The following is a 23,613-nucleotide window of genomic DNA, read 5'->3' as shown; positions in this document are numbered from 1 at the left end:
ACGATGACGATGAGGGTGAAAATCGTGATGGTGATGGTGATTTGTAAGTAAATTATATAGAAGATAAGTTAATGTTGTGCATATAAACAAAATCGATAAGATTATCACTATACAGTCTAACTAAATATGGAATTTTTTGTCTTCTCCGTAATTTATTTATGATGAAGGAAGATTCCAGCCAGTTAAAAGTTGAACAAAAAGTGTGATATCAAATGAAATACTCCAATTAGTTGACGACTGAAGAGAAAAACAAACAAATGTGGAAAGAACACTTGGAAAGAATGGAAGAAATAAGGATTCCAAAAATGGCCTTACAATAAAAACCTAAAGGAAGGAGAGAGACCATTCAGAAGCCGGAACAAGTCGACAGAATCAATCCTGCGTTGTTTCAAGAGATATAAAAATTTGACACAAGTCAATACAGCTGTGATAAGGTGGATAATGTGAAACCTCAATGTTTGTCAGGCTGATGCCACCTTCGGAAAAACTTGAATCAAAATGCAATAGCATTTTTGTGCAAAAATATCTGTATTTGACGTTATTTTAAACAAAAGCATACAATTATCTCATTTTTATTTTTACTCAATCTGAAATTAATATTATTCAAATTTCATTTCATTATTACAAAAGCAAGCCACACATTCCTATGGCACCAAAAGAGATTTAAATTCTGATAAGAAGACAGCGGATTTTTGGTCCCTACACAGCGAAAAGACATCTCATCTCTGGCGTAGCAATGGGTTCAATGATCTCCCTGCAACTGACTTAAACCTAATGTTTAGTATCGTGACCGTAAATCTTCTTTCTGGTAATAAGAACACATCAGACACATTCATAAATCAAATACTGAAAATTGTAAATTTCATCTAATTATTTTTAATAAGACTAATAATTACAAACTCGTAAACAATTTCAGATACAATATGAATTCTGAAAAACAAATTAATATGGATCATATTTACACAAGTATGTAATTAAGAAAGGAGACAATAATAATTCAATTTTATTGTGATTTCCAGAACATTGCTGCGATACCAAAATTTAAGTAATTTCTATATGTTGTTCTCAACAATTCTTCAGAATTCACAGAGAACTTTATAGAATTCTGGAGTATAAATGTTTTAAGTGATTATAAAAAGTTTATATTTGATATTATAATATCAGAACCTCAAACACTATCATACATTTCGAGTGGACTAAATATAATCTAGAATTAAACATGTCATAACATGATGGAAGAATCCAACAATAATCATAGCATTAACTTTTATTTTACTTCAACTCTTCAACGTTCTTTCAAGAACGGTTATTTTGGGGTAACCATACGATGAGACCACCACGATCGCTAGAATCATTTTGTGAGGTTGACGTGCGATTATACGGAGGTCCTTCCGGTCCATGATCCCAGAGGAAATTATCGGAATCACTTTCGGACCAAACGGACTCTTGTGGTCTCTCTTCACGTTTTTCATCAGATTTCTGGGAATTCATAGAACGTGAAAGAGATCCATCATGATCAACAATTATTTCCAGAATGTCGTCTTGTAGCTGAAGTCGATTTGCTTCTCGCATCCCAACAGCTGGCCTTTGGTGTACTAAATGTTCATGAAAATTTTCATGTCGACAACACCAGTGAATTCCTTCGGGCCATCTCTCCATAGCTTTCAGCACAATAGCGACGGAGACTCCGACGAAAACTACAATTAAACACAAAGTTTTGTTATCGATAACAATGAGTAATTGAAAAATTATTTTTAGATTAAAAACATTGGTCCCCCTGAGCAGGATTGCCAGATTGGACAATTTATCATAATTTAGGCAACATAAGAGAGACAACCAACGAGTAATAAAATTGTCGAACTGCCGCGCTGAGTCGCCCTTTCGGCTACCTCAAAAATCTAAAAAGCGAAATTAAGCTATTTTTTTTAATGTGTTTACACTACATTAATCATTAGTATCTACTGTAGATCTGTTTTAAAAATCGAAGTTACTGTTTTTCATTGTTGAAAGTATAGTTGAATCATGCTTCGAATTCTCATCTCTGTATTCTATTACCGATATTTTATATTGTGATGTCATAATACGTTATTATTATAATAATGGTCTTCATTAAACACAATATGTACAATGATAAACTTGTTTTTGTTCTTTTTCTTTTCTGGAGGCTTGGCTCGGAACCTCCCAGACTAAAGGCTATTGTGGACTATGATTGGATGATGACTTATTATTATTATTATTATTATTATTATTATTATTATTATTATTATTATTATTTACTTACAAATGGCTTTTAAGGAATCCAATAGTTCACTGCAACCCTAACATAAGCCCACCATCGGTTCCTATCCTGAGCAAGATTAATCCAGTCTACTATCATATTCCACCTCTCTCCAGTGCATTTTTATATTATCCTCTCATTTACGTCTCGGATTTCCCAAAGATCTTTTACCTTTCGGCTTATTATTATTATTATTATTATTATTATTATTATTATTATTATTATTATTATTATTATTATTATGTATATGAAACTCGGGACGAAATTAAACGGAGAATAAATATGGGAAATGCGTGTTATTATTCGGTTGAGAAGCGTTTGTCATCTAGTCTGATGTCAAAAAATCTGAAAGTTAGAATTTATAAAACAGTTATATTACCGGTTGTTCTGCGTGGTTGTGAAACTTGGAGTCTCACTTTGAGAGAGGAACAGAGATTAATGGTGTTCGAGAGTAAGTATCTTAGGAAAATATTTGGGCCTAAGAAGGATGAAGTTACAGGCGAATGGAGAAAGTTACACAATGCAGAACTGCACGCATTACATTCTTCACCCGACACAATTAGGAACATTAAATCCAGACGTTTGAGATGGACAGGGCATGTAGCACGTATGGGCGAATCCAGAAATGCATAGAGAGTGTTAGTTGGGAGATCTGAGAAAAAAAGACCTTTGGGGAGGTCGAGACATAGATGGGAGGATAATATTAAAATGGATTTGAGGGAGGTAGGATATGATGATAGAGAGTGGATTAATCTTGCACAGGATAAGGATCGATGGCGGGCGGCAATGAACCTCCGGGTTCCTTAAAAGCCATTTGTAAGTTATTATTATTATTATTATTATTATTATTATTATTATTATTATTATTATTATCATTATTTACTCACAAATGGCTTTTAAAGAACCCGGAGGTTCATTGCAACCCTCACATAAGCCCACCATCGGTTTCTATCCTGAACAAGATTAATCCAGTCTCTACCATCATATTCCATCTCCCTCAATCCATTTTTATACTGTATTATCCTCTCATTTAAGTCTCGGTCTTCCCAAAGATCTTTTTCCCTCCAACCTGTTGTTGTTGTTGTTATTATTATTATTATTATTATTATTATTATTATTATTATTATTATTATTATTATTATTATTATGTCGGTGGTGGTGGTGGTTGTGATGATGATGATGATGATGATGATGATGATGATGATGATGATGATGATGATGATGATGATGGTTGTGGTGGTGGTGGTGGTAGTAGAAGTTAACTTAATATTCCTTTTGAATTTCTTGGATTTTCTGTTAAATATTCATGCAAAATAATTTGGAATATTCAGTCAAATAATAGGATCTGTACAATTTCATGGAATCAAAATGAGGTCATCTGTTCTGGAGTTGTGCAATGTTCACAGACGGGGAGTAAACATACTCGTCGCTTTGCACAGATGCATGACCACACAGCACAACACAGACGCATGTCTACACACACTTCCACATGGCTGGATTGCCCAAGCAAAGGTCACTACTGTCACTAAGGTATCAAACACGGCGGCCGGCTCGTTCAGCTCGATGGAGCATGGTGCCGCGGGGTCTTCACGGAACCTCTGACACAAGAGCACCGGGTGTAATACAGCCATCACGCCGAAGCAGTCAAAGACGGGAATATATTTGACTTTAATGCATGGTGCATACGTTTGTTTACACATTTCTTTTACTACTGAAATCTCGCTCAATTTCCCCTCTCACTCGAATGCATTATTCAAGGAAATAATAAAGTAATTCTTATTTTTAAATCTGTATGCGTTTTATTTTATGAAGAGAGAAATTATCGTGGCACTGAACAAATTATATTCCTTACGACATTTATATGGGGATATATATTTTGAGCAACTTAGGTATTCACTAAATAGCTTTTGGCAATTCCTTTGTCTGCCCGACTATGGGGATTTTTATCGGTTGCTGTGCAACTACAAGGTTGTCTAGCGCTCATAGAATTGATGACAGTAGGATGGCCTTTCGGTAATATTAGTTCAAATATTAGCCACCAAAACTTGCCTAACATTCGTGTTATGTAGTTTGAAAAAATTATAATTAAAAAAGCAACCAGATAATACTTGAAACAAAATTCTAGCCCACGCCCAACTGCAGCTCTAAGGACTCTAGTCTTGCTGCATCTGGACCAAGGCGGTGACTACAAAAATTATATGGACACATAAATAATGTAATATCGATTTAGAGAAATAAAATGTCTACAGGTACATAGCTTCTCCACTAGACTGCGGCTTTACTATGCCATACATAAAACTACGTATGAGTGGTCCTAGAAATGAAACGAGGTTTGTGAATGCAATCATCATTTACTAGGTGACAAATCACGGTACTCTACAAATTCAATGTAATCATACACGACAAGATATGAGAATATAATTGTGGTGAATGGATTGCAGCTCGTCGGTTGAAATAGTATTTTCTATAATACTCTTTGTTCTCCTTGTTTCCTTTGCCTTTCCAATGTCCTCTTTTTATTCCCCTTGTTCTCCTTGTGCTCTTCTCTTTTCCTTTTATTCTCCTTGCATTCCCATTACTCTGCTTGTATTTCCCTTATTCTCCTTGTATTAATCTCAGTCTGCTTGTATTTCCCCCGTTTCTTTGTATTCTTCTTGTCCTTCTTATCTTCTCCTCGTTTTTCATTTGTTCTGGTATTCATTTTGTTCTTCCCTTGTCTTCTCCTTGTTCATCTTGTATTCGCTTCGTTCTCCTTGTCGTCTCCTTGTTGTCCCATTTTTCTGGTATTTCTCTTTTTCTTCTTGTTGTATTCCCTTTCTCCTCCTTGTTTTCCTTTGTTGTTCTGGTATTCCTTTTTTTCTCCTTATTTTTCCCTTGTTCTCATGGTATTCCCATTGGCATTGTTGTGCTCTTCTTATTCTTTTTGTATTTCTCTTATTTTACTTATATTACTTATATTGAAAGGGTTTCATCTTCATGTGACGGTCAATTCTCAATGAATCCTCCCAGACCTAGTGAGAAGCATTCCACTGGTTCTCCTTGCATTCCTTGTACTGCAGAGATTTCATTTTTATGTTGTGGTCCTTTCTCTACCTACCGAGGAGGAAGACTAAGTTTCACGTCAAAGCAAATGTTTGATTAGCAAGTGGAAAGCAAAAGTAGGAAGAGAAGATTGAAAGAAGGAAAGAAAGATGGGTGGGTGGGTGGTTAGGTGGGTTGACGGATGGACGAGAAGAATAGTCTGGATTAGATGACGTAGAGATTACCATGGACTGACATAGAAGAAGCTGCGATGAAGAATTGGAAAGGTGAATGTATTAAACTACTTGATATGAATTGTACAATTTTTGTATAGCTTAACGAAAGTATGATTGTAAATTAAATTAATCTGTTTACCATGTATTGTATATGTTTGTATAGTTTAGCTGATGAATTGTATGCTTTAAATTGAATAGCAGTCTGTATAGCTCAACTGATGAATTGTTTATGCTTGTAATTTAAATTAATTTGCATGATATGCATTATCAATTTCTGTATATCTCAACTGATTGAATTGTTTATGCCTTTAAATTGAATTAACTTACTTACTATGTATTATATTTGTAGCTCAACTGTTGAATAATCGTTTGCGTTTGTAATTTTAATAATCTGATTGGCTGTGTACTGTATATGTTTAGTAGAGCCACCAACGTAGCTCAGTCGGCAGACTCGCTGGCCTGCTGATCCGGAGCTGCGCTCGGGCTTACATTGGATCCCCCGTTTGGCCTGATTGGTTGGTTTCTTCCGAGATTTTCTCCAGCCGCGGGGTAGATGCCGTGTGGTCTATGGCGAGTCCTCGGCTTCATCTTACTTCATCCCCGTTTGGTCTGATTGCCTGGTTGGGTTTTTTCCGAGGTTCTACCCAACCTTAAGGCAAATGACAGGTAATCTGTTGGCGAATCCTCGGCCTCTTCTGACTACATCTCACCAAAAATTGTAGCCTAATCTTATAAAATATGTACTTGTTCCACATCTTAAAGCTTCATTGCTAATGTAAGATTTATGGAATACAGCAAATGAAATTAAATGAATTATATGTTAAAAACTATGATGTAATTTCTTCACTACTACTACTACTACTACTACTACTACTACTACTACTACTACTACTACTACTACTACTACTACTACTACTACTACTACTACTACTACTACTACTACTACTACTACTACTACTACTACTACTACTACTACTACTACTACTACTACTACTACTACTACTACTACTACTACTACTACTACTACTACTACTACTACTACTACTACTACTACTACTACTACTACTACTACTACTACTACTACTACTACTACTACTACTACTACTACTACTACTACTACTACTACTACTACTACTACTACTACTACTACTACTACTACTACTACTACTACTACTACTACTACTACTACTACTACTACTACTACTACTACTACTACTACTACTACTACTACTACTACTACTACTACTACTACTACTACTACTACTACTACTACTACTACTACTACTACTACTACTACTACTACTACTACTACTACTACTACTACTACTACTACTACTACTACTACTACTACTACTACTACTACTACTACTACTACTACTACTACTACTACTACTACTACTACTACTACTACTACTACTACTACTACTACTACTACTACTACTACTACTACTACTACTACTACTACTACTACTACTACTACTACTACTACTACTACTACTACTACTACTACTACTACTACTACTACTACTACTACTACTACTACTACTACTACTACTACTACTACTACTACTACTACTACTACTACTACTACTACTACTACTACTACTACTACTACTACTACTACTACTACTACTACTACTACTACTACTACTACTACTACTACTACTACTACTACTACTACTACTACTACTACTACTACTACTACTACTACTACTACTACTACTACTACTACTACTACTACTACTACTACTACTACTACTACTACTACTACTACTACTACTACTACTACTACTACTACTACTACTACTACTACTACTACTACTACTACTACTACTACTACTACTACTACTACTACTACTACTACTACTACTACTACTACTACTACTACTACTACTACTACTACTACTACTACTACTACTACTACTACTACTACTACTACTACTACTACTACTACTACTACTACTACTACTACTACTACTACTACTACTACTACTACTACTACTACTACTACTACTACTACTACTACTACTACTACTACTACTACTACTACTACTACTACTACTACTACTACTACTACTACTACTACTACTACTACTACTACTACTACTACTACTACTACTACTACTACTACTACTACTACTACTACTACTACTACTACTACTACTACTACTACTACTACTACTACTACTACTACTACTACTACTACTACTACTACTACTACTACTACTACTACTACTACTACTACTACTACTACTACTACTACTACTACTACTACTACTACTACTACTACTACTACTACTACTACTACTACTACTACTACTACTACTACTACTACTACTACTACTACTACTACTACTACTACTACTACTACTACTACTACTACTACTACTACTACTACTACTACTACTACTACTACTACTACTACTACTACTACTACTACTACTACTACTACTACTACTACTACTACTACTACTACTACTACTACTACTACTACTACTACTACTACTACTACTACTACTACTACTACTACTACTACTACTACTACTACTACTACTACTACTACTACTACTACTACTACTACTACTACTACTACTACTACTACTACTACTACTACTACTACTACTACTACTACTACTACTACTACTACTACTACTACTACTACTACTACTACTACTACTACTACTACTACTACTACTACTACTACTACTACTACTACTACTACTACTACTACTACTACTACTACTACTACTACTACTACTACTACTACTACTACTACTACTACTACTACTACTACTACTACTACTACTACTACTACTACTACTACTACTACTACTACTACTACTACTACTACTACTACTACTACTACTACTACTACTACTACTACTACTACTACTACTACTACTACTACTACTACTACTACTACTACTACTACTACTACTACTACTACTACTACTACTACTACTACTACTACTACTACTACTACTACTACTACTACTACTACTACTACTACTACTACTACTACTACTACTACTACTACTACTACTACTACTACTACTACTACTACTACTACTACTACTACTACTACTACTACTACTACTACTACTACTACTACTACTACTACTACTACTACTACTACTACTACTACTACTACTACTACTACTACTACTACTACTACTACTACTACTACTACTACTACTACTACTACTACTACTACTACTACTACTACTACTACTACTACTACTACTACTACTACTACTACTACTACTACTACTACTACTACTACTACTACTACTACTACTACTACTACTACTACTACTACTACTACTACTACTACTACTACTACTACTACTACTACTACTACTACTACTACTACTACTACTACTACTACTACTACTACTACTACTACTACTACTACTACTACTACTACTACTACTACTACTACTACTACTACTACTACTACTACTACTACTACTACTACTACTACTACTACTACTACTACTACTACTACTACTACTACTACTACTACTACTACTACTACTACTACTACTACTACTACTACTACTACTACTACTACTACTACTACTACTACTACTACTACTACTACTACTACTACTACTACTACTACTACTACTACTACTACTACTACTACTACTACTACTACTACTACTACTACTACTACTACTACTACTACTACTACTACTACTACTACTACTACTACTACTACTACTACTACTACTACTACTACTACTACTACTACTACTACTACTACTACTACTACTACTACTACTACTACTACTACTACTACTACTACTACTACTACTACTACTACTACTACTACTACTACTACTACTACTACTACTACTACTACTACTACTACTACTACTACTACTACTACTACTACTACTACTACTACTACTACTACTACTACTACTACTACTACTACTACTACTACTACTACTACTACTACTACTACTACTACTACTACTACTACTACTACTACTACTACTACTACTACTACTACTACTACTACTACTACTACTACTACTACTACTACTACTACTACTACTACTACTACTACTACTACTACTACTACTACTACTACTACTACTACTACTACTACTACTACTACTACTACTACTACTACTACTACTACTACTACTACTACTACTACTACTACTACTACTACTACTACTACTACTACTACTACTACTACTACTACTACTACTACTACTACTACTACTACTACTACTACTACTACTACTACTACTACTACTACTACTACTACTACTACTACTACTACTACTACTACTACTACTACTACTACTACTACTACTACTACTACTACTACTACTACTACTACTACTACTACTACTACTACTACTACTACTACTACTACTACTACTACTACTACTACTACTACTACTACTACTACTACTACTACTACTACTACTACTACTACTACTACTACTACTACTACTACTACTACTACTACTACTACTACTACTACTACTACTACTACTACTACTACTACTACTACTACTACTACTACTACTACTACTACTACTACTACTACTACTACTACTACTACTACTACTACTACTACTACTACTACTACTACTACTACTACTACTACTACTACTACTACTACTACTACTACTACTACTACTACTACTACTACTACTACTACTACTACTACTACTACTACTACTACTACTACTACTACTACTACTACTACTACTACTACTACTACTACTACTACTACTACTACTACTACTACTACTACTACTACTACTACTACTACTACTACTACTACTACTACTACTACTACTACTACTACTACTACTACTACTACTACTACTACTACTACTACTACTACTACTACTACTACTACTACTACTACTACTACTACTACTACTACTACTACTACTACTACTACTACTACTACTACTACTACTACTACTACTACTACTACTACTACTACTACTACTACTACTACTACTACTACTACTACTACTACTACTACTACTACTACTACTACTACTACTACTACTACTACTACTACTAACTACTACTACTACTACTACTACTACTACTACTACTACTACTACTACTACTACTACTACTACTACTACTACTACTACTACTACTACTACTACTACTACTACTACTACTACTACTACTACTACTACTACTACTACTACTACTACTACTACTACTACTACTACTACTACTACTACTACTACTACTACTACTACTACTACTACTACTACTACTACTACTACTACTACTACTACTACTACTACTACTACTACTACTACTACTACTACTACTACTACTACTACTACTACTACTACTACTACTACTACTACTACTACTACTACTACTACTACTACTACTACTACTACTACTACTACTACTACTACTACTACTACTACTACTACTACTACTACTACTACTACTACTACTACTACTACTACTACTACTACTACTACTACTACTACTACTACTACTACTACTACTACTACTACTACTACTACTACTACTACTACTACTACTACTACTACTACTACTACTACTACTACTACTACTACTACTACTACTACTACTACTACTACTACTACTACTACTACTACTACTACTACTACTACTACTACTACTACTACTACTACTACTACTACTACTACTACTACTACTACTACTACTACTACTACTACTACTACTACTACTACTACTACTACTACTACTACTACTACTACTACTACTACTACTACTACTACTACTACTACTACTACTACTACTACTACTACTACTACTACTACTACTACTACTACTACTACTACTACTACTACTACTACTACTACTACTACTACTACTACTACTACTACTAACTACTACTACTACTACTACTACTACTACTACTACTACTACTACTACTACTACTACTACTACTACTACTACTACTACTACTACTACTACTACTACTACTACTACTACTACTACTACTACTACTACTACTACTACTACTACTACTACTACTACTACTACTACTACTACTACTACTACTACTACTACTACTACTACTACTACTACTACTACTACTACTACTACTACTACTACTACTACTACTACTACTACTACTACTACTACTACTACTACTACTACTACTACTACTACTACTACTACTACTACTACTACTACTACTACTACTACTACTACTACTACTACTACTACTACTACTACTACTACTACTACTACTACTACTACTACTACTACTACTACTACTACTACTACTACTACTACTACTACTACTACTACTACTACTACTACTACTACTACTACTACTACTACTACTACTACTACTACTACTACTACTACTACTACTACTACTACTACTACTACTACTACTACTACTACTACTACTACTACTACTACTACTACTACTACTACTACTACTACTACTACTACTACTACTACTACTACTACTACTACTACTACTACTACTACTACTACTACTACTACTACTACTACTACTACTACTACTACTACTACTACTACTACTACTACTACTACTACTACTACTACTACTACTACTACTACTACTACTACTACTACTACTACTACTACTACTACTACTACTACTACTACTACTACTACTACTACTACTACTACTACTGACTACTACTACTACTACTACTACTACTACTACTACTACTACTACTACTACTACTACTACTACTACTACTACTACTACTACTACTACTACTACTACTACTACTACTACTACTACTACTACTACTACTACTACTACTACTACTACTACTACTACTACTACTACTACTACTACTACTACTACTACTACTACTACTACTACTACTACTACTACTACTACTACTACTACTACTACTACTACTACTACTACTACTACTACTACTACTACTACTACTACTACTACTACTACTACTACTACTACTACTACTACTACTACTACTACTACTACTACTACTACTACTACTACTACTACTACTACTACTACTACTACTACTACTACTACTACTACTACTACTACTACTACTACTACTACTACTACTACTACTACTACTACTACTACTACTACTACTACTACTACTACTACTACTACTACTACTACTACTACTACTACTACTACTACTACTACTACTACTACTACTACTACTACTACTACTACTACTACTACTACTACTACTACTACTACTACTACTACTACTACTACTACTACTACTACTACTACTACTACTACTACTACTACTACTACTACTACTACTACTACTACTACTACTACTACTACTACTACTACTACTACTACTACTACTACTACTACTACTACTACTACTACTACTACTACTACTACTACTACTACTACTACTACTACTACTACTACTACTACTACTACTACTACTACTACTACTACTACTACTACTACTACTACTACTACTACTACTACTACTACTACTACTACTACTACTACTACTACTACTACTACTACTACTACTACTACTACTACTACTACTACTACTACTACTACTACTACTACTACTACTACTACTACTACTACTACTACTACTACTACTACTACTACTACTACTACTACTACTACTACTACTACTACTACTACTACTACTACTACTACTACTACTACTACTACTACTACTACTACTACTACTACTACTACTACTACTACTACTACTACTACTACTACTACTACTACTACTACTACTACTACTACTACTACTACTACTACTACTACTACTACTACTACTACTACTACTACTACTACTACTACTACTACTACTACTACTACTACTACTACTACTACTACTACTACTACTACTACTACTACTACTACTACTACTACTACTACTACTACTACTACTACTACTACTACTACTACTACTACTACTACTACTACTACTACTACTACTACTACTACTACTACTACTACTACTACTACTACTACTACTACTACTACTACTACTACTACTACTACTACTACTACTACTACTACTACTACTACTACTACTACTACTACTACTACTACTACTACTACTACTACTACTACTACTACTACTACTACTACTACTACTACTACTACTACTACTACTACTACTACTACTACTACTACTACTACTACTACTACTACTACTACTACTACTACTACTACTACTACTACTACTACTACTACTACTACTACTACTACTACTACTACTACTACTACTACTACTACTACTACTACTACTACTACTACTACTACTACTACTACTACTACTACTACTACTACTACTACTACTACTACTACTACTACTACTACTACTACTACTACTACTACTACTACTACTACTACTACTACTACTACTACTACTACTACTACTACTACTACTACTACTACTACTACTACTACTACTACTACTACTACTACTACTACTACTACTACTACTACTACTACTACTACTACTACTACTACTACTACTACTACTACTACTACTACTACTACTACTACTACTACTACTACTACTACTACTACTACTACTACTACTACTACTACTACTACTACTACTACTACTACTACTACTACTACTACTACTACTACTACTACTACTACTACTACTACTACTACTACTACTACTACTACTACTACTACTACTACTACTACTACTACTACTACTACTACTACTACTACTACTACTACTACTACTACTACTACTACTACTACTACTACTACTACTACTACTACTACTACTACTACTACTACTACTACTACTACTACTACTACTACTACTACTACTACTACTACTACTACTACTACTACTACTACTACTACTACTACTACTACTACTACTACTACTACTACTACTACTACTACTACTACTACTACTACTACTACTACTACTACTACTACTACTACTACTACTACTACTACTACTACTACTACTACTACTACTACTACTACTACTACTACTACTACTACTACTACTACTACTACTACTACTACTACTACTACTACTACTACTACTACTACTACTACTACTACTACTACTACTACTACTACTACTACTACTACTACTACTACTACTACTACTACTACTACTACTACTACTACTACTACTACTACTACTACTACTACTACTACTACTACTACTACTACTACTACTACTACTACTACTACTACTACTACTACTACTACTACTACTACTACTACTACTACTACTACTACTACTACTACTACTACTACTACTACTACTACTACTACTACTACTACTACTACTACTACTACTACTACTACTACTACTACTACTACTACTACTACTACTACTACTACTACTACTACTACTACTACTACTACTACTACTACTACTACTACTACTACTACTACTACTACTACTACTACTACTACTACTACTACTACTACTACTACTACTACTACTACTACTACTACTACTACTACTACTACTACTACTACTACTACTACTACTACTACTACTACTACTACTACTACTACTACTACTACTACTACTACTACTACTACTACTACTACTACTACTACTACTACTACTACTACTACTACTACTACTACTACTACTACTACTACTACTACTACTACTACTACTACTACTACTACTACTACTACTACTACTACTACTACTACTACTACTACTACTACTACTACTACTACTACTACTACTACTACTACTACTACTACTACTACTACTACTACTACTACTACTACTACTACTACTACTACTACTACTACTACTACTACTACTACTACTACTACTACTACTACTACTACTACTACTACTACTACTACTACTACTACTACTACTACTACTACTACTACTACTACTACTACTACTACTACTACTACTACTACTACTACTACTACTACTACTACTACTACTACTACTACTACTACTACTACTACTACTACTACTACTACTACTACTACTACTACTACTACTACTACTACTACTACTACTACTACTACTACTACTACTACTACTACTACTACTACTACTACTACTACTACTACTACTACTACTACTACTACTACTACTACTACTACTACTACTACTACTACTACTACTACTACTACTACTACTACTACTACTACTACTACTACTACTACTACTACTACTACTACTACTACTACTACTACTACTACTACTACTACTACTACTACTACTACTACTACTACTACTACTACTACTACTACTACTACTACTACTACTACTACTACTACTACTACTACTACTACTACTACTACTACTACTACTACTACTACTACTACTACTACTACTACTACTACTACTACTACTACTACTACTACTACTACTACTACTACTACTACTACTACTACTACTACTACTACTACTACTACTACTACTACTACTACTACTACTACTACTACTACTACTACTACTACTACTACTACTACTACTACTACTACTACTACTACTACTACTACTACTACTACTACTACTACTACTACTACTACTACTACTACTACTACTACTACTACTACTACTACTACTACTACTACTACTACTACTACTACTACTACTACTACTACTACTACTACTACTACTACTACTACTACTACTACTACTACTACTACTACTACTACTACTACTACTACTACTACTACTACTACTACTACTACTACTACTACTACTACTACTACTACTACTACTACTACTACTACTACTACTACTACTACTACTACTACTACTACTACTACTACTACTACTACTACTACTACTACTACTACTACTACTACTACTACTACTACTACTACTGTTTCTACTACCATTATAACTTTTACTACTGCTACTGGGGCACGATTGTACTCCGGACCAAGTCGCGATAATTTTTGGTCACTTTCTAAACAACTTTCCATGAAGGTGGATTGACCGTGGATCTCCAACGTCATCGTCACCATTACTATGACCTTCACGGAGTCCCGATTTCACCACACTGGATAACAGCTTGTTAGGATACATCAAAGAAATGGTGGCTGAAAATTGCTTCCAAACTATTAGCTGCTGAGCGAACTTCTCTCTCAATCATAATATCAGAGATGTTACTCAAAATTTTACAAAGAACCTAGAAATGTGTCCAACTCTGCAGTGACAACGGTGGAGCTAACACAGACCCATTAGATCAATAAGTATGTAGAGGGTCTGGTGATATTACATATTAAAATAAAATAATCAAATAGGTATAAACATATACAAATATAAAATTCTACGTCTTTTCGACCCACAAATAAATTTAAACATTTTTGATGGCCAATCCTGTGGAAGGTCATGCTTATTTCGTAAATATTATTACTGAAGGGACTAGAAATATTAATAAAGAAACAAGTGCAATATATTTTAGGAGTGTGAAAGCCTCCAGAGTGGCAAGACTCTCTACCACTAATGTAAAACATTAATATGTGAGAAACAAATTAGCCTACAGAATGTGTATACATTTTTCTACGCACCGGAATTAATGAACATGGTGATAAGGACTGTGACTTGTAATTCGAAACCAGCGACGAAGTACCAGATGCTGACGAAAATCGGGCCCATGAAACGTATTACTTTGCAGATTGCCCAGGGAAGAACGTACCATGTTTTCCTCTGAAACACATTATGAATCAAATACGAATAAATGTAAGCAGTTACAAGTAAATATCTAAACGTGTTAAGAATACAACTTTGAGTAAAGTGGTAAAGAGGAAAAAGTAGAGGAGAAAATGGGAAAGGAAGGAATAATGAAGGGTGAGGAAGAAGAGATGCAAAAGAAGGAGAATAAGATGCTCCGAGAGAATGGAATAAGACGGAGAATAGGAAAGAGGAAATGGGAGAAAGATAAAGAATTCGAGGGAAAAGAAAAGAGAAGAAAATAGGAAACAGAAGAGAAAAAAAAAATGATATGAAAATACTACATATCCAGCCAAGAAAACAGAAACTTGATACTCTAGAAAAATATTACATTTACAAAAATACCAAAACACACCCCCAGCACATCCTGAACAGTCAACTCAATTTCAAAACATACACCTATTTCAACACAGTCCTGAACACACCCCACCATAACAGGAAGCCAGAAGATAGCCCTGATTCTCACTAGGCTTTGGACAATGAAGAAAAACACTTCGAAACTAAAAATTTAAAAGTCATGTTGAGTTCAGATAAGTTTGTAAATAGTATCATATAAATTAGATTTTATTTTTCAGTCAATCACTTATCATGTTAAGATGGCAGAAATGGATTCTGTTACATCAAAATACAATGTTAATATACGTCACGAATATTTTCGACTTACTTCCAAGTCATCTTCAGGTGATAGTTTTCTAACAAACAAACATTTGAAATAAGTGAAAATATTATTTAAACACATTTATAAACACTAGTAAATAGTCTGACCATGCATACTTTACATAGAAAAGTTGAATGGCGTACATAGTCTTAAAATTAAAAATTAAAATAGAAAGCCTTCCAATGAACATAATTATAATACAAGTTGTATTATAATTATGTTCATTGGAAGGCTTTCTATTTGTATATTAATTTTAATTTTAAGACTATGTACGCCATTCAACTTTTCTATGTAAAGTATGCATGGTCAGACTATTTACTAGTGTTTATAAATGTGTTTAAATATTATTTTCACCTAGTTCAAATGTTTGTTTGTTAGAAAACTGTCACCTGAAGATGACTTGAAAGTAAGTCGAAAATATTCGTGACGTATATTAACATTGTATCTTGATGTAACAGAATCCATTTCTGCCATCTTAGCATGATAAGTGATTGACTGAAAAATAAAACCTAATTTATATGATACTTCGAAACTACTCAACCAGATAATTTCCTAAACATTAACATAGTAAAGAAGTTGAAAGTTAATCAGTGACGGAAAAGAGTAATAATTGAGGAGAGGAGGATAAGAGAGAGTCTGTAGAAGATTGACAAGGAGTAGAATGTCAAGAGGAATATAAACAGGAGAAAAAGAGACTGAAGAGAAGTAATATACAAGAAAGAAATAAAAAGAAAATGCAAATAGGTGGAAAATGAGGAGAGAGAGAATGAGAATAGAGATAGAGAAGAAAGACGAGCAGCAGTAGGGAGAGAGGAAGTTCGAGTCGTAGAGAATGGTCGGTTCAGGTTAAGGTTACGATGAGGAAGAGATTGAATGATGATGTAACGAATAAAGAAGAATTAATGTAATACTAGATATATGTAGATTGCGTTAACTATTATAAAAATGTACTCACTGAAGATAACTAACACCATGAAACAAAATCTATTAAATTGAGGCGTTAAATATGGAGGCTTTACGAATGCTCTGATAATCTTCAATAACAGAGAGGCACCCAGTACTGACAACATAACTATTGAACTCATAAAATATGCAAGTATAAACCGAAAGAGAGGATTTTACATTTGCTGAATGATATTTGGAATAGGGGAAACATACCAGTCTAGTTGAAAGTTACCAAAATTGTATATACAGGGTGGAATTGGACCGATGCACCAAAATTTAAGAGGTGATTCTACATGTTAAGAACAACGAAACTTTTATTACAATTTTCCTTCCTTCGATAAAGCACAGTTAAGCAGGAAAAAATAGTTTCTGCCCTATTTCAACGATAATCTTTGTACCGATTTTCGCTTCCTTTAATTCGGGATAAGAAATTACAGATTGGTTTCATATAAAATTAGTCGCAGGAATGCGGTAAAACACATTACCTGTTCATTTGACAAAATTACATGTAAAATATCTTACCACGACTGTCGCAAAGATAAGCAATACACTTGCAAGAGCTTCAACCAATATATACAGGAAAGTTCCCAATATTATGTAACCTGTAAAAGAAATTTTACACTGAGTACAATATTATTGTTAAAAATTATATCAACCTAACAAAATAATTCATTCTTAGGCAAATATTGTATAATTAAATATAAGCTACTATATGTAAAATGGAATTAAGCATCATAATAAGTACGCTGAACCACTTAAATTCAAAATATTGTCATCGAGATGCTCTCCATTGTAAATAATGTTATAGACGGTAAGTACCTTGGTATGTTAATAGCTAGCAGATACCGGTACGTAGAGGTACTGTTCTCCAACGAGGAGATCAACCGTGAAAAGAATGTGCTTACTATTGCGTCATCTATTGGAGCGAAGTAGATAACATTATCGTTATAACGTCAGTTTAAAAACCATGCGCTCCTGCTTATGTATGGAGAGATTAAAAGACCAGGAGATTAACAGTGATCTAATTTTGTAACTAGGGTAGTATAAACATGTGTGTGTCAATGTTATTATTTGTGCTGTGAGAGCTAGCCAATAGAGAAACGAGTGTGACCTTATGACATCTTATGACATCAAATTTCATTCACAGCATCATCCCCGTGCGTTTCATTCCGGAAAGACTTTCTCGTGGTTGAAGCACAGTAGATAGATATGTTGGTATTCAGAAAGGTAAGTGGGTTAAATATGGAGATAGAGAAGTGGAGGAGGTTCACATTTAGCAAGATATATAAGCCTACTACCCTACAAAACAAACTTGAGACGAGGAAAAAAAATGTGCAACAACAACTCTGTGACATCATCGTATCGTAACATAAACGGACACCTGGTCCACTGCAGCGCCCTGACATACAAGGCCAAGTTAGAAGTTCACCTTGCCGGCTTGTAGGTATAGCACGTTCGTCAGGATTCGAGCTCTGGTTTATGGTTGCGCAGTGGTACACTGACGTTCAAAGATATCTGACCTACTATTTTATGATCGTGTAAACGAACTTTCCAACCACGGGACAAGCGAGAATCAAAGAAATAAAAAAATTGACAAACTTTGAAAGAGTTCCGCTAGTTCTCAATAGTTGGCACCATTATTGGGACGGTTAAAAGAGTGTACGGAAAAATGAGTATGTAGATTAAGCATAAATTATTCTCATAATTGACAATATCAACGGTTTCCAGCTGAACCCAGTGTTGTTTTACAATCAGTAGAGTAGGATGAAAATAATTCGAGTTTATTTATGTACGATTGGCAACACTGACTATTATCTTCGCCATCTATTCATAAAAGTATTAACTTAAGAAGCCACATTTACACCAACAAATTATCGATCACAATCGAATAGTCAGTGTACATTACGCATTACAAAGAGAGGAGGGAAAAATGTGTCAGTGTATCTCAGTGGCAAACCAATTAAAATAATATGGTGTTTCAATTTAAAAACATCAGTCTAATATACTTTCTTTCTTTCTCTTTCTTTCTTTCTTTCTTTCTTTCTTTCTTTCTTTCTTTCTTTCTTTCTTTCTTTCTTTCTTTCGTGAGTTATTTTACGACGCTGTATCAACATCTCAGGTTATTTAGCTTCTAAATGAAATGAAGGTGATAATGCCGGTGAAATGAGTCTGGGGTCCAGCACCGATAATTACCCAACATTTGCTCATATTTAGTTGAGGGAAAACCCCAGAAAAAATCTCAACTAGGTAACTTCTCCCAACCGGGATTCGAACCCGGGCTACCTGGTTTCGTGGTCAGACGTGCTAACCGTTACTCTACAGTTGTGGACTCGGTCTAATATAATCACAGCTCTTTTGCACAAGTCATAGCTCAAGCCTAACAGAATTTGAATCCTACAAATAGATGGAATTGTCTCCAATTCAAGTGATCCTTCAGATTTCAAGAAAAGTTTAACGTGTTTATTAGTTAAATTCTGAATAAGTTGTTCGTGGAAAGTTATTTTCTGTTTCAGCTAAGTCAATACAAAGGATTCATCTTTCATGGTTTAAGATTACAATAATTTTACTCCAGATGAGATGATGCAGTGTCTGTCCAGTATTTTGAGCCTATTGAGGTACTGTCAATACTGAAGATAAATTCGGAAACAATCTTATCTTTTGACCTAGCCTAATATTTACATTTGGATTCCAAATATTTAGTCATTGCACCATTACAGGCCTATGTTTCATTCCATGACCTTTGGTATTCGCACAGAATGTCTCTTTTAATTATGTATATTTTCGTATTTTATTGTATATTTCTTCTAGGTCTATGTTACCAACTTTCCTTGCATTCATAAATGAAATGCATGTCAGCAAGTTGTAAGGTTTATTATTATTATTATATTATATTATTTACAATGCCAACTAGCTTATCCCATGTTTATGAGAAATCACCAACGTTTGCAGAAACAGGTCGCCTGCAACCAAACTTCAAAAGGATGGCCTTAGTTCGATTCTAGCTGATTACACTGACTAACATAATATCTAGGTTTGTAACTATCAAAAGGAACGTTTCTGGACAAAGGTTCCAATATGAACGTTATTAATAATTGTCTCCTCTATCATCCCTAAAGGTTTGTAACATAGTCACTGAATCACCCTGTATAGATTTATATACATGTAATTATATAATGTACGTAGTAGATAGTTACATTGGTAGGTATGTAGGTAGGTGGGCAAGTATAACTGAAAGTAAGTAGGTAGATAAATACATAGATATGTAGGTGTGGAATGATTTATACGTGTGTTGTGTATATGTTGGTAGGTTGCTAATTAGGTTGGTTGGTAGATATTCTAGCTAAATTACTTTCAGTCTCAATCGTCATGAAATCTGCAACTCTATCCACAAGGAAATATATAGACTATTGATGTTGGGAGGTGAACTTACATACACAGTCTTGAAAAGTCATCATGGACCAGAACTGAATGTAGAATATTTTTTTTAATTTTATACTTATTTTGCAGTCACGCAACACAATAGTGACGTCGCTGAAGTTATACATTATAAGGGTAATTTGCTAGGAGATGTCGTTACATATAGACCTATTACATTAACCTTGCAGTAGTTATTTAAGCAATAATTAATCAAAGGTTAGGTTATGTATGTTTAGGTTTAGTGTAAAATTAGTCTATGTGCCACGACGTCTCCTAGAAAATTACTGAATATGTGATAGATGATAGTCCAACATTATTTGAAGTTTTATCAAATTTCAGTTCACGTAAGGTATATTTCAAAATACAATATGTATAACTTCTGTCCAAGTATGGCACAAGTATTACTTATTCAGAAAGATAGTTGAAAAGTAATGATTAGTCATTAAACATATAGCATACACATTCATACAAAATATTTTGTATGATATAATGTTACAACAGTGAACTTTACTTACGTTCTTTCATAGACAATGGTTTTCTTATATGATGATAAAATTCATTAATGTAGGCTGTGGAGTTACCAACAGTACTGTACTCGTATTCAGCCACATCTTGTAAGTCTATGTCTGTTGCTATAAGAACCGAGTACCTCCCATTGCTTGGTATGATTCCGATGACTTCAATTATTAAGAGTATCAACACGACAGTAGATATGACCTGTAAGGAAAATTTAACTTGTTAACACCACAAAAATCCTTCTATTTGTGTCCAGTTTATTTAAAACAAGTTAGCCTACTTTATTCATATTCGTAAGATATTTTTAATATTCTGTTGTATTAAACCATAATTTATAATTTGTGGTAAAAAGACGAAAATAAGTCAAGATGATTAATATATACAATATGATTACATACCATTCCTACACGAAAGAAAAGTACAGAGTATTTTTTACTCACCAGTTCTAAAACTCCAATGTATCTCGCTAATATGTTGTACACGTACCCACGAGGTAAATGTCCGCACATTGTAACGTTAAATTCCTCTGTTGTATATTGTAGTAAGGGTATTACAGTAAAATTTGCCTTACAAAATATAGCCTAGCAAAATATATAGAACCATAACCAAAGTAAGATGCAAATAGCTGAAAAATATGTACCAGCGAACTCTATGAGTAGAATATTGCTTTACTATATAACAGACATTTTTTTTAATCCCATATATTTATTGAGAAAAATTATCTAACTCGGATAAAGTTAATTCACAAAGATAAAAACAGTGTTTATAGAACAAAAATCAGTTAAGATATAAATGTTTTAAAAAAATCAGAATCATAAGCTGTTTTTGCAGAGCAATAGAAGATCTATGACGCAATATATT

General features: G+C 33.9%; 1 protein-coding gene across 1 annotated transcript; it reads right to left on the bottom strand.

Annotated features, from left to right (window-relative positions):
* Positions 1-487: 487 nt before the first annotated feature.
* LOC138692635 (uncharacterized) lies at positions 488-23,369 on the bottom strand. Its single transcript, XM_069815703.1, has 5 exons — positions 23,193-23,369; positions 22,752-22,953; positions 19,342-19,421; positions 17,054-17,192; positions 488-1,697 (listed from the first exon to the last, which is right to left on the bottom strand). The coding sequence occupies exons 1-5, from the start codon at positions 23,259-23,261 to the stop codon at positions 1,297-1,299; spliced, it is 891 nt and encodes a 296-aa protein (XP_069671804.1). The 5' UTR covers positions 23,262-23,369; the 3' UTR covers positions 488-1,296.
* Positions 23,370-23,613: the final 244 nt, after the last annotated feature.

The sequence above is a fragment of the Periplaneta americana genome, chromosome 17 (genome assembly GCF_040183065.1).
Source record: "Periplaneta americana isolate PAMFEO1 chromosome 17, P.americana_PAMFEO1_priV1, whole genome shotgun sequence".
NCBI lineage: Eukaryota > Metazoa > Arthropoda > Insecta > Blattodea > Blattidae > Periplaneta > Periplaneta americana.
The sequence above is the reverse complement of the archived record's forward strand: the minus strand, read 5'-3'. Positions and strand labels throughout refer to the sequence as shown.